Source organism: Cyanistes caeruleus, chromosome 2 (assembly GCF_971803275.1).
Source record: "Cyanistes caeruleus chromosome 2, bCyaCae1.hap1.1, whole genome shotgun sequence".
Taxonomy (NCBI): Eukaryota; Metazoa; Chordata; class Aves; order Passeriformes; family Paridae; genus Cyanistes; species Cyanistes caeruleus.
This window is the reverse complement of record NC_141702.1, coordinates 22,128,011-22,152,920: the sequence shown is the minus strand read 5'-3', so window position 1 is coordinate 22,152,920 and position 24,910 is coordinate 22,128,011. Positions and strand designations below refer to the sequence as shown.

The following is a 24,910-nucleotide window of genomic DNA, read 5'->3' as shown; positions in this document are numbered from 1 at the left end:
ACAAGTTGCAAATCATTTCCAGAGCACCTCATGTCATATTTAGCTTTCCATCTCTTCTTGCTTTGGTTGGGTGTTGTGGTCTAACTCCAGCCAGCAGCCAAGCCCCACTCTGACAGCAGCTGCTCACTCACTCTGACCAGCAAGATCAGGGAGAGAATCAGAAGGTTAAAAGATAAAAACCTCATCTGAGATAAAGACAGTTTAATAGGGAAGGTAAAAGGTGCACACACAAGTACAGCACACCAAGGAGCTGACTCGCTGCTTCCCAAGGGCAGGCAGTTGTTCAGCCATCTCCAGGAAAGCAGGACCCCGTTACATGTAATGGTTACTTGGGAAGACAAATGCCATTACTCCAAACATGTCCCACTTCCTTCTTTTTCATAGGGACTGTAATATCCCTCTGGTCAGTTTGGACCATGTGTCCTGGCTGTGTCTCCTCCCAGCCTCCCATGCACTGCCAGCCTCCCTGCCAGCATGGCAGTATGAAAACCAGAAAAGTCCTCTGCTCTGTCTAAGCCCTGCTCAGCAGTAACAAAAACACAGAATCACAGAATCACAAAATCAACTAGGTTGGAAGAAACCTTAGAGATCATTGAGTCCAAAGCTATGATTGAGTCCACCTTGTCAGCTGGACCATGGCACTGAGTGGCACATCCAGTCTTTTCTTAAATACCTCCAGAGATGATGACTCCACCACTTTCTTGGGAAACCCATTCCACTGCCCAGACAGTCTTTCTGTGAAGAATTTCTTCCTAATGTCCCATCTAAACCTCCCTGATACAGCTTAAGACTGTGTCCTCTTGTCCTGGTGCTGTTTGTCTGGGAGAAGAGGCTGACCCCCACCTGGCTGCAACCTCCTTTCAGGCAGCTGTAGAGAGTGATAAAGTCTCCCCTGAGCGTCCTTTCCTCTGTGTTAAACACCCCAGGCTGCCTCAGCTGTTCCCCACAGGACTTGTGTTCTAGACCCTTCACTGGCCTTGCTGCCCTTCCCTGGACATGCTCCAGTATCTCTACATCCTTCCTAAAGCAGGAGGCCCAGAGCTGGACACAGCACTCAACATGTGCCCTACCCAGTGCTGAGTACAGGGACAGAATCACTTCTCTAGCTCTGCTGGCTAGAAAAACTGTGTATGTGTGTCCTTTGACATTCCAGATCTGACTTCTGACATTCAGAGTGCATGTTTTCTTTCATTTTTATGAATACTAGTGTGTTTCTTTCCAGTAAGAAGGAACTTGCTGTAAAGTGAACTATTCCCCAGAATTTTTCATGTATGGCTGACCAGGTATTTCTCATAGGTTAGATATTTAATACAAAGTAATGGTAAGATATATTTGCAATTAAAATAAGATGCATTATGTGTGGTATAATTCCCAGGAGAAACATAGCTTACTGTAATACTGCATTTTTGCTACAAATTGAAAAATCCTCAAATTCTAGGAATAACTTATATTACCAGAACAATTTAGCCATTTTGTTAACACATTGTAATTTCAAGTTCTGTAAATACAAGGTTGTACATTAAATTTTATTCCTGTATATGCAGAATATATTTATTACAACTTGATATAATAAATAACAAATATAACACTGTATTTCTTTCTGCACAGGGACTACACAGATTTTCATTGTACTAACCTAGTCATTTAGTTAAATTGTTTTGAAATTGCTACTAAATTCTTTAGAATTTTTGACATATTGCATGTATTCACCATAAATGTCTGCCTTTCAACATCACTTTGCCTTTGCCTTTGTTCCTTTTTTTTTAAATGAATAGGAGACAGATGAGAGAGAAGTAAATAGTAAATTACATGTACAGCTCTACTCACTCTTTTAAAATTCTAAATTTTTAATACAGGAATTAAGCAAACTTGAATTCTGATTATCAGATTGTTAAACTCTTTCTTCTTACTCTTTTTTGGGAGCCTGAATACTGGATCAAACTTTCAATAAGGATAAAGGTATGCAATTAAAATTATGAACACAAGATTGTTGTTTCCAGAAATTTACAAAAAAGAACAGGATTTCATCTCTTAGTATATTATAATTTAGCAGCTCTGAAGTTATTTTGTGAACAGATAACTTACGTGAAAAAATGGAACATTTTATAGCACAGCATTATTTAAAAAAAAATAAAAATATTCAAGAGAACTGAAATCTCTGATGGAGCCAAGAATTTCTCTCTAGCAGGTTATCATAGTTAGATTCCTAAAAAGATATAGCAGGATTAAGATCCAGCCTAAATTTTCCACAAAATTTGGATGAAGCAAAGCACAACCAAGATTACCTTTCATAGCTGTAGAGATTGAAAACTTTCTGAATCTACTCACATGAACAGTTGTGATTCTGCAGCAGAATGTTTTCTGTTTACTCAGGAATGCTTCTGCAGCAGGAAAATTTTATATACACACGTACATTGTATTTAAAAGGTATCTTTAAATAACTGAAGGAAAAAGGTTGTATCTCTAAGTATATGGTTTTAAAAGGTCATTCAGTGGTATTAGATTTTGATAAATGGTCATGTTCTTGAACAATTTTCAGAGTAGAGGAAGGTAATTGAACCTGAAAACAACAAAAGGTCATTATTATGATAATCTATTTGCTTGAATCATCAGATTCATATTAGTCTTGGCTTTGCTTTACAATAAACATACCAAAATAGAAAAACTGTTCATTTTTCCAAAAAAAGACATACACAAAAGAGTATGTTGAAAATAAATAATATTTTTTATTTTTTAAGATAATACTATTTTAACTGCATGTGGATATTTTAAAAATAAAAAATATCACATTTTCTGTAGAAGCTATTTAATGGAAATCTTAGCTATGCTAATAAGATAGTGTGAATTTTAGACAATTTGCTGTCCTGGTTTATCTCAGGCAGATTGTGTAAACATACTCTACTATTTGGTAGGTTTACAGAATTGATTTGAAAGTGTCATGTGGAAAAAAAAAAAATTATTGTTTGTACAAGTTCCCATCACATTATTTAGGCTTTGTATATTTTTGTCCAAAATGAAATCATATAAGCAAATGTTAAATGAGAATAGTAAATAATCATGCACATCTGCTGAAGCTAATAAGGTCACAACTACATACATACATGCATACATAGAGCTACAAGGCAGAGCAGCCTGCTTACAGGTAAAAAGGAAGGAGCATCAAATCAGCCTGAAACTAGAATCCTTTTCTTCATCAGTGTTTCCATCTACACATGTGCAAAACGTCCCCCAGTGGGGAACTGGGAAATGGGAGGAAATGTAAAACCTAGTCATAGTGATAATTTTCCATAATCAAATCATTATTTCTGTTATACATAATATCTCAATTCTTTTACTGAAAATAAGAAGATAATGGATCTATGACAGCAAATGATTTTGTGAGGCTGTACATTGAATAACTAATCAGTGAGTGTTGCTTTTTTGAAGTAATCATAAACATTTTGAGAAAATCTCAGTCCTGTTTTTTTCAGGTGCGGGAGCTGATATTCCAGTGTTTCAGATTATTTGTAATGCAAGCAATTTTATAATCTTCACTACATTTTTTGAAGTTAATAGAGACTTTCACAGTCAGGAAGTACCAATTCAAACACCATTTATTGAGGAAACTGTTCTGTGGCAAAACGCAAAGACCAATTGCTGGAACTATTTTGTTTTAAATTGATCTGTCTGTAAGGACATCACCAGAAAAATGAAATCTGGTTTAGGTGTAAAGCACCATGCACATACATCACTATTCTGCATTCCTCTGCTTGTCATCTGAAATGGTTGGCTGATAAATGGTAAGGTAAGGTGCTTTATCATTACCCCTAGCACCTGGGAAATGGTCCAGTGTAAATTCAATCTCAGTGAATTATTAAAGGCATTTTTGGATTTGTGAAGTTGATAATAGTATTTTGTGAGTGTTCATTACCACTGTAATTTAATATTACTACAGAAATTGAGTTAAGAGACTGGTAGTCTGGTAACAGCTATGGGATGTAATTTATAATCATAAAAGAGAACAAATCCACACTTTACTACTGTGTCAGCAGTGTTTTGTAAAACATGCTTAAAGAAGCTAATTAAACTTCATAAGGCCTCTTGTAGCATTATAATCTGTCACAAGCTTTAATCTAATGAACAACTTAAATGATATTTCACTGTAGAATAAAATCTGAAGTGCTTGATCTTACTTAAAATTGGAATATAGTTGTTTCCCAGAAGAACTATCTGTAATATTCTGACTCAAGTAATGCTAAAATTGAGGTTTAGCATTACTTGTGAGTTTTAGCATTGCAATGAGTTAGACAAAGTGCTAACTTGCATTATGTTTAATTGATGTATAGTTAATTTATTCAGAAAAGAGCTGCTCACACTGAAAAAAGAAAAATAAAATCAGACAGCCATGTAATAGTAGGAAAGTAACTGTTCGGTGGTATGGAAGACAATAGCTCTTGCAGCAAGATAGCTTGTTGATACAGCAGTGTCAGGCGACTGGAATGTCCATGGACTGGTACCGTTTTGTGTAGTACTTTCTTTGTTGAAGTCAAGATGTTTTCATCACCTTTAGCAGGGACTTGAAACTTCACTGTGAAGAAAAATTACTAAAATATAAAATGTTGAGTAATTGAGCAGTGCTTCTGCACTTCATTTGCTGCTCTGAAAATGAAACTGAGGGAAAGAATAAATCCTTCATGTACCTTTAGATGTAACTTAGGGCACAGTGAAAGTTGTTGAATCCCAACAGTCCACCCAGCACAGGCACAAGCAGGGTTTGACAAGATGCTTTCTCTTCAGTTGGCTGCTGGTTCTTCCTGCAATGTACTGCCATATCCAATGAATAAATAATTTAGAGTCATCGTTAACTCAGGCTCATAGATAATTCAATCTTCTTTTCTAAAAAACTTTCACAGATTAGGAGCTGTAGACTCTGAATAAATAAATCTGTTTACAAATTAATTCCTTTCAACCTAGTATTTTCATGAAGCTTTTGCTGTCAAACTGTCCTGGCTCATTATATTCCCAGCTTTCACCTACACATGCTACGACTATAAATATTATAGTTGAAGCCATAATTTGTTTTTTAAATTTTATATTGTTCCTCATAACCAAATCTTGCTTAGGCAGTCAAATTCAGCAGCTGATGTCTTCTGTACTTGTGTTACTTCCCTTTAGTCTTGCTTATTGTCAAGACATACAAAGTTATTTCTCCTTGCATTATTTTGCTTACTGAGAATTTTTTGAGGTCTGATTAGAATTGTGAGGACTTTTTTCTGGAACTATTTTTTTTTTTTTTTCTTTCGCAAGCCAGGAATTCTTCTGTTTTATTGTTGTTACGTTGCATTAGAAGAGCTATTATTTTACCTCTCTTTCTAAAGGAATAAGCATAATAAAGAAAAGACAAAAAAAGTAAAAATGTATCTGTTTGACAGTGATGATTGAATGATTGAAACCATCATAGCAGCTTCTATTTTGGCTAAGTTCCAGTGTTGTCTCATTTAACTTTCCTCTCATAATATTTTGAAATATTCTGCAATGAATCCTGATAAAATCTGACAAATTCTTTCATGAAAAATATATGGTGGATGGACATTGCTATTCAGACTTCCTTCAAGATAACTATTCTTATAGCAGTAATCTTTCAGTAGGTAATCTACAGAGTTTAGTCATAGTTCTTTGTTCATTTAACTAATGATGGTATTGCAGAAGGAAGCTCCAATAATTAAAGATATAAACCTATCCATTTTCCTAATGAATGAATCACCAATCTTTGCTATTTTTTTACTGAAGGCGTTTTGTGCTTCTATATTTGTCAGAAAAATATTCTGCCAGTAGAAAATATCTGTGGGTATAGAGATGTTTTCAGCACAGAGCTCTAGGAGTTCAGCCTTGTATTCTACAGATTCCTATACTTCTAGATCCTTTATTTCATTGTCACGATTGTATATTGGTATGTATATCTTTAATTGCTGTTTGCAGATGTTATGGCCTATCCTAAAGTGGCTTTCATTGAAAAACATTTTTCGTTGCTGTTTCCAAGGTCACGATAATATACTGCTGACATCTCTGTGCGGTGGCTATCTTGTGTTCCTGAATATTTTTTATACATTATTTTTTAATTGCTTTTTTATCAGCTCCTGGATAGCAATGTTCTCATACTGAGGGGACTTTGAGGTTTATTTCTTGGGTCCTTTCATTGCATTTGTAGCTTTTGTCATTGCTTACGGTACTGTAAAGTTATGAAAATGTATCTATCAGATTTTGGGAGGTTTTTTTGGCAGATTTTAATTACTTCTCTACTTTCCAATCAATTCTTTCCCCATAAATTTAAGAATTCTCCCCAGTCTGTATCCCAAGTTCAATCAGATCAAGTTGGATTCCTTCATAGAAAGCAGAAAGAAATTGCAAGAATTATATAGGATTTATCTTTCTCACTTTGTCTCCATATTTTCAGACCTGAATGCCTTTATGAGATTTTTTTGTTGTCTGGAGGTTTTTCATGCCTTTCTAACTTTTTTTTAGGATTCTTGAAAGCCATATTGAAACACTAATTACCATTACTTCTCAGCTACTGCTTTCCATCTGTGATATACACTATAGACCACAAAATGCACCATGTGCATTTTGATCACAATTTCTGCTGCAGTAGCAATGCCAGTGTTGCTCCACAGAAGACAGAAATTGGAATGTTATTTGTGGTGAAATCTTTTTCATGAGATAAGCAGATTTCTCTAGGCTTGAGTTGAACAACAGCCCAATGACCCACATGGAATTGTTGTGTCAAAAGTGACTTCAATCTTATAGGGAACAGAAAGTTAAAAATACCAGATTTTGTCTTTGAAAGGAATTCAGGGTGCTTTCTTATCTCTATGCTGGGGGGTGGTTCAGCTTTTCACAGGAGAAAGAAAAATTTCCCAGGGAAGGAATAAATAAAAAATAAATCAGAATAAGTTCACGTTAGCATTGTGCCCAATGTGTAAAGTAATTACTTTAACAAGCCAATTAACTTTAATAGACTGTCCCACTGTTCCCTTGTCTCCTTAGCTGACCTGTCTGTTGAAGCTTTCTGTAAACTTAGCACTCTATTTGCATAGCTGCAAACAATTTGAAGCTGCTATTGTTGGTTAATCTACAATCTGAACCTGATTTAATTGCAAAGAATTTTAATGAAATGTTCAGGGTGGCAGGAAGGAAAGAGGAATACATAATGCATGTATGTTTTTCCTGCTATAAAGAGGTAGCAAAATATGTGAACCTACACTGATGGAAATGAGATGTTTGGTGAAGGAGACAAACACTGAGGGTCAATAGACTATCTAACCTAAAATTTCAACAGTGATACAAAAACAATGGCAGCAACATGTGCAGTAATGTATTTTTGCATGCTGATGGCACTTTTGAAACAGTCTGTGGGTGTAATTTAATCAAAATTTGTCATTTTTTTAAGAGTTAGGGACTCCTTTAAAAAAAAAACTATTATTTTTAGGAGACACAGTAGCAAAACTTTTATATAGTTAAGCTTTGGATTGGAAGTAAACTAATAATACACAAACAAAACAAACAAAAGTCTTGAGTGGATGCAGTAGGTGCAACCAGCTTCAGAGTAAAGGATAACTCTACACAAAGATCTTTTGTATCCAGATTCTTCAATATATATATTCTAAATTATTTACATTGAGTCAAGACAGTTCAATAAAGAAAACAACTCTTCCATAAACACTATCTATACACCATGAAAACTTTATTTTTAATAATAATAATAATAATAATATATTTCTGGCTTTTCTGCAATATAAATATTATTTTTAGAATTTTGTATTTGTATTTGTATTTTGTCTTATAATTAATTGTGGTTTTTTATATTAGTGAAGTAAGGTCTCTAAGTGTTGCGTGTCCAGTGTATGCAGTGTACCTTGAAAAGCAGTATGTAGAGCTTCAAAATACATGAAAAATTGGTGGAACAGAAAATTACTCACCCTTTCAGCAATTAAAAATAGCTGGCTTGCTATCTAGCTATGCTGTTCAGTGTGCTGGCTTTAAAGGTTTTGCCTCTTAGCCCCAGTTATACCTATGTAATGATGTTCATTATTAGTAGCACTTTTTTTCTTTCCAGAGGACATCTGGCTGTTAGAAAGTGATAAGCAAAGCATTGCTGCTTTCACTGGGTGCCCTAAAATATCCCTAAAAGGGCTTGGAAGAAGGCTTAATTCAGGAAATATTGCTTATCAAAATCCATGCTCATTTACCACACATGAAGACTGGTTGACCAAAGGAACAGGAATACATTTGGATAAATTGAAAAAAATAAACATTTACTATTGAAAGACAACACAGAAGCAACTTCCCTCCTGGTGGAAGCAGTGTATCTGCATAGTATTACTGAGGCAAGAATCTAGTTCACAACAGGTATATCATTAAGCAATAAGGAAATTGAATACATTTTGTGTTCAAATTTAAAAGTAAGTAGACATTCACCTGGCTTCCAGTATATATGTTATTGTAAACAGCTATTATGTGCTTGCACTCTGATTATAATTTGGTAAGGTTTTCTCTCTCCCACCCCACTTTTCCCCCAAGAGAAAGAACATGGCAATTTATATTGGTGTGAGCAATAGATCACCTGAAAATAACAGTTTTAATTATGTCTAGAATCAGAATTCCCATAGCATTTCTTTGGAAAACATCTCTTAGGAAGAGTTGGGGTTCTTTTCTAATTTTCTCTGGCATGTAAGCTTTTCTGTGGTCATGGGATTTTCTTTGTTTATTTGTTTTTATTTGGAAATACAACTGTCATATAATTTAGAAAGGTCATATATACAAAAATAGAATGCATCTGTTGCCTGATACTCTGAGGTTTTGTGTTAACAGGGTATTGTGGCCATATATTAACAGTCCTTGTTCAAATGACTTTGGTTTGAGAGGAGGGGGAACATTTAATTTTGGAATAAATGTTTATTATTTGAGGAAAAAACATGTGCTATTACTTATTTTGTCCTCTGTGATATTTGGGAGATACCAGTAAACCAAATCATATGACTCCTTAACAAGCTATCAAGCAGTAAATCCTGAACCCCTGCAAAACATACTGTTCCTTTCTTTAAACAGTAACAATAATTTAAAGTAAAATATATCAGCTTCATAAAATAGAAAAGTTTTACATCAGTTTGAGGAAGTTCTGGGGTTTTTTTATTTAAGTTCTTCATTGTTAGGCTGATATTTTGTCTAAACAAGGCGCAACCAACATTTTCTGTCAAACTGTCATAGGTGCTCTTTGTCACATTCTACTGCTGATACAACCCAGAAATTTTATTTCATTATATTATAATTTCAAATAAGGGAGACAAGTTTTGTGAAGGTGGAGACAAGTTTTGTGAAGGTGTAAATGTCAATTCCCATTTAGTATAGGGGTTTCATGATCCTTCCTGTTTGCAGTTATTTTCTGATAGTTACCAAACACTATTTTTGGGGGAACAAGAAGTCTTTTTGTTTGTTTTAAACCAGTATCTTAAATTTCTCTCTACAGACAAACTGGGAAAACAAAACAAAACAAAAAAAACAAAAAAAAACCAAACAAAATCAAAATCAAGACCAAGCCAGTTGAGAATATATTACTGGAAAATTGTGTTGATCTCCATTAACTTTATTATTGGGCCAAAGCTTGTGTTTCAAATGGAAAGAGTTACTTTTTGACACCTAAGGATAGCTTAAGAAAACAAAAAGGTTTTTTACTTAATGAAACAACCCTAAGTGCAAAATAATATGGTCGATGTAATGAGAACAAGTTTAAAAAGCAGATAAGTCAGCTTGCTTGGAAAGATATAGTAAGGATGTAAACATTTGCCTTAGCTCTATCTAATCCAAATATCAACAAATCCCAACAAGGTTAACTTTTTACCTCTTGAGAGTATTGATGAAACACGTGCTGTCACTGAAATGAATAAATGCAGTCATTTTGGTTTAACTCACTGCTTAATATCCTTAGGGAAAAAAGTGATAGACCTGCACAAACCTTCTATTCCAAGAAAAATCTTATAGTTTAGAAATACTAATAATATCGTTTGGACATGTAGTTAGGGTTACACCTACATGGAGGGTTGGTTTGCTTGTTTGTTTTTAATGTTACCAATTTTATCATTGCTTTGCTGCAGTCATGCCAGTGTTCCATCCAAGCAGTATATTTGCTAATCATACTCAAATTTTCAAACTCTTTATCCAAATTTAGAACTATGTCCACATGAAGGTACAAAACAATATGACATTCAAAGATGCTAATTGTCAGCATCTTAGCAACCACATTCTGTTACATGGTGAATAGATTAAACATTAAAACTTAATGTTACTTAGTGTTCTCAGACAGAAACATTTTATAGTCTTTTTTATAGAAATTAATAAACTCCTAATGCCAGATGCAGCCAATATTGAAAGCCCGCTGCATAAGGAATTTATCAGGAATTCAGTACAGATCAGGGATTTTCAGCTATTACCTAACTTGGTAATAATCAGTCCATAAAAACTGGTCTGAAATTACCTGGTCTTTTCAGTCAGATAAAGGCTGTGCTATTTATTAACACTGATGTACTAAACATAGAATGTACCTGGAAATACAATATTAGCTGTAGTAGCTCTATCAAGGATGGGTCAATTTAGATATAATTTCTTTTTTAATGGTCTCTATTTTTCCTTAAATAGATGTCTTTAATAGTAATATAGTATATCATGTTTCAAAAGTAAGTTAATTTTTCTGAAGTTGCATCTGTGAGTCATTTTTGACAGAGAATGCATTTCTACTAGCTTTATTTCAATCATAGGAAGGAAGATGGATAATCTTTCACCCAGCAAGTTTCAAAAATAAAAGAGTTAAAAGATAAATGAGTGATTATCAGATAATGGAGAGTTAAAATAGAAAAATATCAAACAGATGGACCAATTAAATTCAGTTTCAATGTATAATATTTAGAGTTTGGTTTATTTTTTTTTCCTTTGTTTGTTTGTTAGTTAGTTGTTTGGTTTTTTTTTTCAAATGGAGTAGTTTGAGTTGGAAGGGACCTTCAAAGGACATCTAGTGTAACCCCTCCACAATGAGCAGGGACAGCTTCAGCTCAATCAGGTTGCTCGAAGCCCCATCCAATTTTATCTTGAATATTTCCAGGAATGGGGCATCCACCACTTCTCTGCACACCTGTGTCTGTGCTTCACCACTCTTATTGTAAAAAACTTCTCCCTTGTATCTAATCTAAATTGACCCTCCTTCACCTTAAAACCATTACCCCTTGACCAATTACAAAAGGCCCGGCTAAAAAGTTTGACCTCATCTTTCCCAGGCCCTCTTCAAGGTGTTCTGGGGCCTTCTCTTCTCCAGGCTGAACAAGCCCAGCTCTCTCAGTTGTATTCAAAGGAGAGGTGCTCCCTGTTCATGGCCACTCTAACAGGTCTAGGTCTTTATTATGCCCAGATGTGGTTGACAGATAAAGCTATTAAGAGTTTTTAAGAGAAAATGCATTGAAGATTTTTTTTTTTTCTGGTGGTGGTGGGTTTTTTAGGGGATTTTTTTTTTTTTGGCTTTGTTTCCAAGAAAATAAAGTAAGCTGTGTACAGATTTACCCCTGGAAGACCTCTAGTTCTGTCTATTCGCAGCTCCTTTTCTCCCCAGTCTGCAGCTGGGAAAAATGTGTTTTTTTCTTTTAGCAGATATAGTTTAAATCTATTGTAAGGTAACAGGAGTTCATTGATTTATGGTCTAAGACATTAATAATAGAGAATCAGAAAAGAGATAGAGAAACAATTTTCCTTATTGTTGTGGTCGAACATGTCTGATAGATCAATCCTAAACTCATTCCCAATAGTCACTGCAGAAAGGCAAAATCTGAAAGAGATCTTAAAAGTATTCTCACAGTTAACTTTTAAAGTTTTAAACTTTGTTGCAAAAAAATCCCCATATTTGGGCTGAGGTTTTAAATACAGAAATCTGTGGAGGTTTTTCTTAGTCAGAACAGACAATGAGATTTCTGCAAATGAAAGTCTAAGAAGAAAAATCATGAAGTATTGCTTCCAATGACTTTTTAAATAATTTTTCCCCCTGATTTCTGTTTTTCATAGGTTATTTTATAACAAAGCCAAATGGGATATTTAAAACCTTTCATGAAAACAAAAAAACAGAACAACTCATCCAATATAAAATATATAATGGAGAACAGTTACTAAAGTAATGAAATTAAATTAATTGCATGGAATGGAAAAAAAATTTCAATTAATTATAATTGTATATTCATTTTAATTTACTTTGAAAATCTAGCAGTAGCAACCACAAATGAAAAATATATTATAAAGCAGCACAGAACAATCTTTCTCAACCCAAAAAGTATAGTAGGTACCTGACATATTTAAAAATCCCCTATCAAATATTTTTATGTACCTAAAAAAACCTGCCCTGGATATTGTTTTTATAGCATTTAAGTGACTTTTTCAGAACAGTTATAATAAGGTTGATGGTTTTTGGCCATTGCTACATCTTTTTTATGCATTGCTTCTTGTTAGATCTTAATCCTCTACTAGTAATTCACAATACTTGAAGGTGAAAGAAATAAAAAATTAAAGAATTGGCAACTCCTATTTAGATGACCGGTTTCTGAATTTTGTTGAAGAATTTAAAGTTTTCGCTATGTGGGACGATAAAGAATTTGTTAAGGGATTAACAGTACAGGGAACACAGTAAAAAATGTGGAGTTTTCAGAATGTTAACAAATATGCCTGTCTGAATAATTGCAATAAAAACACTATAACTGCAGTTCTCATAAACAGAATACTGTGCGTTTTATAAGACCTGCATTTTGTCATTTCAGCTGCTAATAATTACACTCAGCTATGGAACAACTTTTAAAGCAGAATTTTATCTCTGGAGTATTCAATTACTATATATTTGTAGCAGTAAAAATGCCTTCAATTTAGTTTCATATTTGTTCAATTGTGAGCTTGTTTTAAATGTTTTTTTCACTTCAGCATAGCTGCCCTTTTAACCTCAGGACCCTACACATATTTTTTCTGTCTCTGGATGCAGAACTCCTTGAATGTTATAGAATAGTGCCTTGCAGAACTCAGAGCCTGTGTGGAATATCATTGTATTAAACAATAAAATCTAATTTATTGTGGTGTTCTAGAACTTAATGTTCCAGTTTACTGGACAATGAAAGCTATACATCAGAAAGAACCCTAGACATATAAGGAATTATTGTTCTTTTATTCATCAGCTTTAGAGTGGTAATAATCTTCCAAAGGAGCAATATTCAGAGTGCTGAGGAATATTGTCTTTATGATGTTTGTTAAATATCACAACAGTAATCAAAAAAATATTTGCTATATCACTGTTGAATCAACAAACCAAGATGTTCCTAATAAAACTCTTTTCCAAATGCCAGTTACAAAACATAAAAAGCTCTTGCCTTTGGTTTTAACCTCTAGCCAAACACAAAGTAAGTGCAAGTATCACATACAGTGTGAAGTACATCAAAATACACACAAGAGGCTGGGGACTTTTGTGCACAAAATTTGCCTTTGGAGAATAAAGTTCTGAGTTATGCCATGTCCCATAAGCTGAATTACAATGGCATTTATATGCCTTGGATAATGCTCAGGTGTTGATACTTAATGATCTCTTCACTGTAGCTCTTGCATTCCAAAGTGAGATTAATTTCAAACTAGTGTGGAAGTCTAAAATACCTCAGATGATATGTACTCCCAAAATCCTCTCCATTGTCTATAAAAGGAACTTCTCACAGCTGGAGACCACTCACTGCCAACAACTGAAATTAGATAACATGAAGCCTTACATTACATCTTCTCATTTCACTGCTAAAAGGCTTAAAAGACAAAGGGTTTTTAAGCATATGTGTAGACTGCTGAGACAACATAAGGAACTTAAGCTACATCTTGGGACAATATGATTTGAATATGTTTTTGGAAAATATATAACATTTCTGCTTACATTTCCATTTTTACCTCTCTGGCTGTGGCCTTATCACTTAAAACTTTATCATTTAAGGGAAAAAGAAAATATATGGCCTTAAAAAAATTAATATTGTTATCCTGATTTAGTTTTAAATAAATTGTCAGCCTGTATGTTCCAGTATCACTGCTAATAAGTGCCATGAGAATGGAATAAAGTGAGTAACCAATATTTTGCCAGATTCAAAACGTCCCCTAATGAATACATAAAATTTACTCAATGCATTATCACAGGCAAAATAGTCTTCTTATTTTTCTTTCGTTAAGAATCATTCCATATGAAACATACATCTAAAAAGTGTACTGGACAGTGTTTCTTTATAATACAATGAAGTTAGTAATGAGCTTAATGAATGTAATAACTACACAGTAATGCCACATAAAACAGTTATGGAACATAGTCTTTTATTTAATGTTGGATTATTTCATTTTGAAGAGGAACTTTCACTGCATGCTTTCATTTGTTTATGATAAGCCTTCTACTCTCAATGTGAAGGATAACAACACAAAAAAATATTTCAGTTTTAGACTACTCAGGTGAAAGTATCTGAATCATTGAAATTGACAATGTTATGATAAAACCTTATTCTTGGACTTATTCCCTTACTCATCTATGTTTTCCTTTCTTTCAACCTTTTTACAGTCATCAATTCTGTGTTTCATTCGAGCTATTTTCTTAAACCCAGACTGGTTTTAAGACATAAGTATTTGATAAAAAATTCTCTGGCAAACTCCTTGTGGTCCATCAGGGCTTAAGATGATTGTCGATTTTTTCCTTTGCAGCACACATCTTCTGTGTTACTACTAGTCATTAGTTTTCCTGCCTCACCTGAAAACAGCTCTGTCAGTCTCACTGAGCTTCCCAGGGACATATCCAGTTCTCCTGAACAATTCTCAGGAGAGTTTCAAGGGGTACTTAGCAAGCTAAGATTTCCTAAGTCCTCCTATGTCTTTAAGTTAGGGTGAAAAAAAACCCTCACCCAAAACTATATTCATTGATTTGAATTCATTCTTGTCCCAAGCAGTAATAAGGTAAAATGCAAATGGAAGTATTTGTTCACAGCATCCAGTATAACAACTCATTGTTAAGGAAGTGGGCAGAGAAAAATCATGCTGGATCTAATGACTTTAAATAAGAAACACTTCACAGTGCCTCTCTCTCTCTACTTCTCCCCACTTCTGAACCCTTTTCCTGTAGATTATGTTAGCTGTTACAAATAATCTCTTATTTCAAATGTTACATAAAGAAGAATTTACACTTTTCATGTTAAACTGGATAGTTCTTATATAGGAGATAACCTGGTCTCACTTATCAAGAATAATAAGTATTGTTTCACTTCATTGGTATTGTAAGTAGTCTAAATTGTTAGGCTATCGATCCCTTCTTAAATTTTGTTGAGTTGTTCCCTATTTTATATTCATCTATAAATTCTTCCTTTCCCAAGTCATGACCTCCAGCTCCATTTCACTTTGCTTTTCCTGTGCTCCTGACACTGAATCTGTGCCAGCTCTGACTCGTTGCTCTTTCCATGAGCAATTTAATTCACTAAAATGGTACACCAATGTCTCAGCTGAAGGGGGAGGAGAAGATAATTTTCTTCCATTATAGACTTTAAATAAGATCACAGAAATTCCAGCAAGAATCGAAGCTGATACACATAAGGAAGGGCACTAAAGAAGCAAAGGATTAAGGAAGGAGTTAGTAAATGCAGGAGGAAGAAGAGAAAATAAGATGACACTCATTTTAGGCAGCAGCTGCTTATCAGAGCATCTCATGTCTGTGAAACTGCAGCCACAGTATGCGTGTTTCAGTGTCAAACCCTGTAACATGGCTTGCAAAGCTACACATTTTCTTACAGCTAATGCAGCTCACTGATTGCTCTCAATTAATACCAGATGTGGCCATCCTGGTGTGACAATGAGTCTGAGATAATAAACCTCTAACATTATTTTTTTGTATATCTATACTAAATATAAAAATTTACATATAGAATAGAGACAATACATGCAGAGAGACTATATATACAGACATGCATAGACATTGTCTTCATTTATTTGCTGCAATAATCTTACTTTAAATCTTGAAAAACTAACTTCTGTTATTTTGTCAATTAGTGAGTGATGATCCTTGAAAGTTCTTGTTTGGACCTTTATCTACAGGCATGCTCATAGAAATATTTAAGCTAAGATGATTGCAAAATGGAAGATAGCTCTCAGCTGAAAATTAGGGTACAGTTTTTGTTCTTCATTTCCTAATCCAGGCACCTTTCAGGGAACCTCATTAAATGTTTGTCCTTGTTTCAGCCACAATAAAGTTAATTTTTTGCAGTCATAGTAGGGGGCAAGGTTGTGGTTATGTCAATGAGGTTTATGTGTACCACAGGGCGTTGCTGAGGGTAGGAATAAGGGACTCAGACTTCCAAAAGGAAGAGTGTGGCTTCTGGATGAAAAATGTGTTGGCATTGTCTGCCATTGTTCATTGCCTTCGGGTCCCCATGAGCATATTTGCATATGAATCACCCTCTTTTTTGTACATTTTGCTACTATTTTTGCTGTTACTGGTCCTATTTCATTGCTGGTTTTGGTAAATGGTTCTTATTTCAACACATGATCTTCATATTTTGTGCCTCTGGTTCTCAACTCCATCCCACTGGGGTGGGAAGGGAAGGAGAAGGGGGGAGCAAGTGAGCAATTGTGTGGTTTGGAGTCTTGGTGGGAGAACTAAATTGGGGAATACCATTCCTAAATCATGACAATATTTGACACTACTTTAAAAATGAATAAATAGATAAATAAATACATCTAGAGAATAGAAATACTTATGTGGTTATGTGAATATAGAAATATCATGGTAACTGATGCATGATAGACTGTTGGAGTGCTTCTGTGTTTGTTTTTTTTTAATCTGAATTAGTCCTTACAGAGTGTGCATTTTTGAATTTTGTTTAGACTCGATTAAATTAATTTAATGCTATTTTACTGTATTTTTGAAAAAGTTATATTGCTTCAACTATCTAGATGGTTGAGTTAATACAAAACAGGGAAAGTAGCTAAATTAGAAGGATAAGGGTAGATGAATCGACAAAACCCACTCTATTTTCTGCATTTTCATGAAACTGAAGTGTCACTAGTTTTTATAAGAAAAGATTATCTGTTTGTTATAGTCAAAACAATGTCAAGAAAGGTGCAAAAAAAAAAAATTGGTTTATTTCTTCAGACAAAATCATTAATTATTTTATTTTATTAACAGATCCAAAATCAAAACCAAAATTACATCTCTCTAGATTAGTTCTCTTAATTAAATATAAAATAGTTTTATTATACCTCAGTTTGAGTCAAACAATAACTACTGGAAAATCTTAACTAGAAAAAAAATATTTCAGTAGCAATCCTGTTTTTGTAATAATTTTGATAAAATATATCACAATCTCTTGGTAATGCAATAGGCTTCAAAGCACTTTTTGCTTCTATATCTGACATACTAAACATATGGAAAACATTAATCCTTCAAGCCTGCATGGAAACAGAATGTCTTAATACTTACATAAACAGTAGATTTGTGTCTGTGTAAGGAAATGATGGAATAAGAATAGAAATTAAAACACCACTTGAAGTAGTATAACATGAAAAAGTTTGTCTGCTGCTCTCAATGATCAACAGAAAGAGAGTTTCCTTTGCTGTCTCTGATCCTGAAACAGCCTGGCTGCCTTCAGATTTAGAAGGAGAATAGCTGGGGCTGTTTAATTATTTCTCATTACTTCTTGTAAGATGCAGTGTTTGCCAGCAGAGGTGTAGTATGATATCAATATAACTATAAAGCTCTCAAAATATGGCCCTTTAATTCTTTATGATTCTGGAACAGGTACAGGAATTCCCTGCAAGTCTATCTTGTTCAGTAGAGCACACTGAAAAATCTAGTATGCAGAAATGACAGCCTTTAGGTTCCATGTGCAATTCTCATTCTAAGCCCTCAGGTAAACACAATATCTTACAGTGTTATTTGAAAACTTATTTTCTGTTTGATTCTTTTCTTCCCACAGGATTACTATTTAACATGATATTGAGTGTTTGATGCTCAGTGAACAAACAGCTATTTAATTCTTCCTTCAGTCCCTTTCAGTGCATGGCCACAAATACTGTTAAGCCCAGAGCATCCAAATATGTCACTTGTCCAAGTGACACTTGCCAGTTTTAACCCCCTGATCCTAGAAAATAAAGTCCTGGCTGCCATCAGTACAGGAGATGAAAACTCAACACTCCACAAGTCAAACCAACTATTTCCAGAAAATGCACAAGTAACATTATTTATACATATGTATGTGTTTGTTCTTGAACAACATGATTATGGTAATTTAGACTAGATATCACTTCTATCCAAGGCTAGGGCAGATTTTTAAGACTATCTGTGCTAGGCCTTAGAGTCAGTTTCAAAAATGCATTGCATTTTTCATAGTGGAGGCAGAATACAAACATAAATGAAGAATTTTAATTTCTTTTCTATTACTTCCCATACAATATTTTTTTCAGCTTAAAGGAACAGAGAAACTTTCAATATTCTTTTTATACAGCATTGGGGAAATCTTTAGTAGAGATCAAAGCATGAAATCTTGTAAGGAGAACTTTGATATTAAGAAATATTGGGGGGAGCTTTATCTTATCTGAATAATTTGTCTGATACAAAGCAGTTCCAAGCTTTCATCTGATTTTAGATTTAACACCTAATCTGAGCTAGAATTACCTCTTTTTGTATGCAACAGGAATGAATACTATGTATGTGCACTTGAAATAAAGGTAACTTTACCTTAGTTGCATCTTTGGTTTCTTAGCAACCTACCAGCACAAGTCCTGCCTGCATTCAGTATTTCCTGAACACCTCAGATCACATTTCAGTGCCTGTTGGGACCCTGTGGTTTACACAGCTGCCTACATTGATCCCATGAGAGATCAAGGGAGCACACATCAGTCACGGGCAGAACAGCTCCAGTATGAGTGTGGTGAGGCACTGGGACAGTATGACTGTGGTGAGGACTGTGCCCACAGAACCAAACTGCTAGTTTTCTGTAAATATGAAACTAATATATAAAGGTAATGTGTAACAGTGAAGGCTACAGAGTCAGAGGAAGCACACGTGGTAACACCAGCACACACACAGGCACTTAGCCACAAATTGTGTTACGTGATTCACCTCTCTGCTGGTACAGCTCAGAGGAAATTGTTCTTTGTGGGAGGGATCACTCCATGTGTAGAATGTGACCCTGAGTATCTGCTGGGCAGTGGTGTCCAGCCTCTCTGTTGGTGAACTAGAGCAGCTAAATTGTAAGCACATCCACCAGCCATGCACTTGCACTTTGCATACCAAAAAAACAAATAAACCTGTGTTCTAGGGACCCCTCCCCCACATTGTCTCTTTTGCTGTATGTAAAATATTCCAGTTTGTGGGACTGGAATGTAACTCTCCTTGACACTACTGATTTTTATTTTTTATTTTATTTTTTATTTTCATGCATATAATGTTTCTAAATTTTTTGTTTAATATTAATATTTACTGTGTGATTAAGTTATTTGTCTCCTATTTCATTATTTTAAAAAAAACAAACAAAACCAAAACCAAAGCAAACAAAAAAAAAAAAAACACAAAAAAAACCAAAGAAACCCAAAACAAAGCAAACCACCTAGTGGTAAGTAAGGAGGAAAAAAAAACACATTTTCATGTAATACCTCAGCTTCTGTGTGAGGTACAGATCTAACGGCTCTATCAATTCAGGTGATGATTTGTCACTTTCATCAGTAACCATGTCCACCTCTCTCTTCCATACAAAGCTCTGGTTGCCCATCCTTTAGAAATTCCACGAAAATTATCAATTAACATGTAAAGAGGAATTTTACTCTGTATCCACAAAATTTTGGATCTGCCATTACTGGAAAATGAATTTTTCCATAGGAAGTCCCACATACATAAGATGAATGCTACAGAGTGAAGAACTTTGTGTAGGAGCATCACTTCTGATGTCCATATGTCAGCCACAGAATTCCCAGCTAATGCTCCCAGAATTTTTTGGGTTTTTTTAAATTTGTGTACTCTAGTGAAGAGGTTTTGAAAACCTTACAGAAAAAAACCCACCACTGTGCCATACACTGATTATAACTTTCTTCCAAGAGCCACTAAGATTTTTTATCCTTTCCCACTTACTTCAACTAAAACACAAACAGCATCGCTGTTAAAGAACATATTGCTATCTAGAGCTAAGTATATGAAAGAAATCATGCAGCTAAATTAGAGCTCTGCTAAAATAGATTGTGTAAAATACTCTCTCAGTGTCATTTTCATATTATTTCATAGTATTATGGGGAGATTTGAGACTGTCTAGAGCCTTGTGGAGTTCACATAGACATGAAAATGTCATGTGCATTGTGTGTCTGGGAAATATAACACTTTCATAATGATATTCATTTAATCTTTTATTAATGTACAATGCAATTCATATTATAATTTAATATTTCAGCCTAGAGTTTTGCCAGCTTTGAAATTCAGAGCTCTGGATGTACTAGATAGAATGTTACTACTTGTATGTATCTTTTTTAAAAGAAAACAATGCCCTAAAACAGCGTTTCTAGAATGTAACTTTATGTATTTGGACAAATGAATTTTCAGTTCAGTGATATGAACTACAGCCTATGTGTAGTCAAAACATTTAGATTTAGCATATGTTTTGCCAGTAACTGAGATACTAGCAAAGATATATTCTGTATTCCAGATATGGTTTTGCTTTTTCCTTTTAGTTATATCACTGTGCTTTCTATATGTTCACCCAAATTCTAAGTAGATTTGAAACAGAAAAGGCCAGTTTGTAGTTAGAAATATTTAGGTTCTCTAAAATGGTCTGAAGTGTGTCTGAAAGAATATATAAAGTGTAAAAGTCCATCTGAATGAGATGTAGAAACTTACAGGTATCAGTGTTTTAACCAACACCTTTAAGAACTATTTAATGCCATGTCTAAAATGAACATTGTAAATCTTGTAAAAGACCAACCCTTTTTTTTTCCAGTCAAATCTGTTTTTAAGTAGGATTTGGGTTTCCCTTATGTTGTTAACAGGTAGATAAAGGAAATGAGATTATAAATAAAAACAAAATTTCTCTGATGTAGTTTGCATGGTTCAAATAGAATAGAAAACATTCATTAAGAATGTCTATATTTCAATATTTTGGTCTTGTTCTACTTCAGAAGAAAAAGGGATTCAGCCATATTTCTAACTAGACTTCTCCAGAATCATTATTGCTTAACACGATGAGTTTCCTAGTAATCTGGAATATTTAATGAAATTCTGATATCTAATACTGTGGTGAAAAAAGGCATCTATTTCACTATACTTATTAATTTTGGAGGGAGACCATATCCCATTTCAGTTTTATTATTTTTTAGCTCCAACAATATGTACTGTGTTTATTCTAGTACTAGGAAATCTACCCTCACACGTGATGATATCTTAGCTGGGAATTTCTGATATTCATCAGCTTGACTTTTGTTTCAAGTAATCAACATTTTTGAAAAGGCGAAAACTAATTTTGTGTACTTCTCCATAGTTATTCAGGAAAAAAATATAAAATGGTAAAATTTGAAATCTGGAACATTGTCAAGCAAAACAAAAAAGTTAAAAAACTTACTATCTAGTAAACTAAGATATGAATTTTCATCGTATTAGGTTCTCTGTGGTAGCTACTCCATTAACGAATGGTGTAGTGTAATGAATGACAGTGGAATAACCCAGACTAGTCCAAGGGCCTGTTGCCTGTATTAGAAAAATTCTTTGTGCACTTTCTTCATATCCACAGTTAATGCAAGTTGGGTAGCCTGCATTCAGGTGTGCTTAGATTTTTTTTTTTTCTTTTTTTATTGTGGATTGGACTTCATATACACAAGATCAGTTTTACCACCATAATTGTGTACCAATAATTTACCACCCAAATTTAAAATTAGATAGCGTCCATAACCCTTATTTAACACTTCTCAATACTTGAGATTTGGTTTCCTGTGAGGTAGCTACCACAATAGGGAGTCAGATGATCACACCTTGTCATAACTGAATAGGATAATTTTTTGCGGAATGGTTTGACATGTGCATGCACACTCTCTCACAAGACTGCTTTTCTTCTTTAATTCATGAAAAAATAGTTTGGAAATACAAGTTTTAATCATAAAATTGATATCTGTAATGAGAAAAAAGCCCCCTCATATTTCTCTCAACATAATAGTTACTTGATTAGTAATACATTGAGATTACATGACAGCAGATCATTGTGTTCTAATATATTTTGAGGTTTCAGGGGTTTTTCTCTTTTGTACACATGATTTTTTTTTCCCATTAATTTTAGATTCTTTTTTCTTTTTCCAGGTTGAGTGGTATGAATTTACCTTCTCCAGTTATCAGCAGTAAGAACTGGTTACGACTCCATTTTACATCTGATAGCAATCACCGACGAAAGGGATTTAATGCTCAGTTTCAAGGTAGGAAACCTATAAAAGCACACCTAAAAAAACCTTTGCCTTTAAGCATCACTAAAGTGATGGTGGAATTTGATAATTGTGTTTAAATATCACAATCACAGTAAAAAGCTGGCTCATATTACTACTGTTCTTACACTGAATATCTGCTTTCTGTGTATGATCAGACATCTCTAGGGATTTACTTTCAGAAAAAGTATGTGTGCTTCACAATGCAGTTTGCTCTAAATATGTATTTGCTCACTTTTTTTATAATAATATTTTTGCTGTCAGTCTGATCCTTAATTTAAAAACATGCCTGGAATGCAACTTGCAGAAAGTCAATTCCACAAAAAGGCAGACTCCCATCTAAATATTGTCTTCCTTCATTATTCAAAATCTAACTCTTATCCAGAAGTTTTTATTCATGGTTTGGAAATTTGACTCAACCACAGTATAGTACAAATTATATTTCAGGCTCCTGTATATATATGCATATACAACTTCAAAAGAAGACAAGAGGATGTCAGTGTTGCTGTCATTTCTGCTTATGTTCATGTAGATACTTTTTAAAATGCAATTTTTTAGAATGGATTCATTATTGATTTTTGTACTTTATAAATCATTACTCAAAATGAAAGACATGATAGTTATATTGAAAATATAAAAGCTTCTTAATTTATCTGTGCTTTTAAATTCTGCACTTACATAAGCTGTTTCAACCCTTTTACCCTCCCCCTCCACAGCATCAAATCCTTTAGGAGTTTAGACATCTCTGGTTTTTTTTCCTGAAACTGTGGGACCTCTATCATTTTTAAAATGACAAATACACTGCAAGGTCTATATGTTTCTGGTGACTATGACATGCACATCCAACAAAAGTATTTAATATACATAGTTCTTATAGTTTTAAAAATGTTTTGAATATTTCAGAAAATAAAAAAATCTGAAATTTAATTTCGTTTTGCCAACTCGGCATAAGATTGTGATCCTTTGCACTTATAACTTATTTTTTTTCCAGAGTTTATCAAGGATGCATATATAATACCATTTCTGGGGACTATGAATGTAAATGCACTGCTTATGTTAACACTGTGCCTTAAGCCTGTTAATTGGGGTCTACAAAAACAATGTGATTCATCCTGCTCATGCACCAGAAAACTATGAATCCACAGAATAACAAGGGGAATGTTTGTGATGATGTAACACACTGGAAAATGGCTTTTGTTCTTCCTCAATATATCTTATCACTAGACAAATACTCACCAAGTAGTTAAAACTTTTGTGAAATATCTGGGGAGATCATTATTTCAGATGTGTCTCTCTTGATCTGCATAATATTGGGTAGTATTGGAAGAGACCTCTGGAGTTTATCTAGTCCAGTGTCCTTCTCAAGGAAGGGTAACCTAAAGCAAGCTGCCCAGGACTGTGTCAGGTGGGTTTTGAATGCCTCCAAGATTAGAGACTCTGCAGCCTCTCTGGGCATTCAATGCCAGTGTTTACCCTCAGAGTAAAAAAGGTTTTCACCTATTTGTTAGTGGGATTTTCTGAGTTTCAATTTGTGTTTATTGCTTCCATCTTGTCAATGGATATTGTCATGAAGACTCTGGCTCCTCCTTTCTTACACCCTCTCATCTAACAGGTATTAATGCACACCAATAAGAATTCACCCATAGCCTTCTCTTCTCCAGGCTAAAATATGACAGCTCTTTGAGGTTATCCCTTATGTTTTTATTTTCAGAAACTTATTTCTGTTAAAATTCAACAGCCTTGACATAGATTTCCATCTTAGATACTTCTCTCAAGTTAAATAATTATTTGAACTGATCATGAAACAAGCAAAAAAAAAGAAATGTCACAAAAAATAAGCCTTGTGACATACATGACCTTGTTTTCAGGCACAAAACCTAGCAGTGAAAGGATGCCTCCAATGTCTGATTGTCTCCAGACACAATTCTTGTATTTGTCCTCTGGGCAAATCCCACATTGTAGTTTATATGACTATGAGACCTCCAAGAAATATTTTACTTATGGGCAACTATTCCCAATGGTTTAAACAGAGTGTTTCAGAATACACACATGTAGTTGTGATTAATGTGTTGATATATTGAGCTATCCTGTCTTTGAAACATGTAAAATAAATATATAGACGCTTTCATGCAGCAATTTAGCACTCACTTTATTAATAGATGAGTCCCCAGTACCAGACCAAACTGAAGGAATCTTTGTGACTGTTCTAATTTCCCAGAAATTCTAAATCTTGACCAACTGTCCTCAGGGCATTTGGGACTCTACTTTCTAATGTTACTGAGACTGCTTTCTCCTGTTGCTGCTTGCTAGAAAGAACAGTTCTCTCAGTCTGTGCTGTCTCTTTGTGACTGCTTGCTTGGTTCATTTGTGTGTGTGGTGAAGATGTATAATTGTGCTGCACAAGAACAATAGTCCATTATTT

General features: G+C 34.3%; 1 protein-coding gene across 4 annotated transcripts in view; it reads left to right on the top strand.

Annotated features, from left to right (window-relative positions):
• Nucleotides 1–24,910, top strand: part of CSMD1 (CUB and Sushi multiple domains 1) — a 1,072,055-nt gene that overhangs the window by 664,653 nt on the left and 382,492 nt on the right. For all 4 annotated transcript variants that reach the window (XM_086876027.1, XM_086876026.1, XM_086876028.1 and 1 more), the window contains exon 6: nucleotides 22,370–22,482. In XM_086876027.1, coding sequence (XP_086732153.1) covers nucleotides 22,370–22,482 — 113 coding nt within the window. The remainder of the gene's footprint in view (nucleotides 1–22,369; nucleotides 22,483–24,910) is intronic.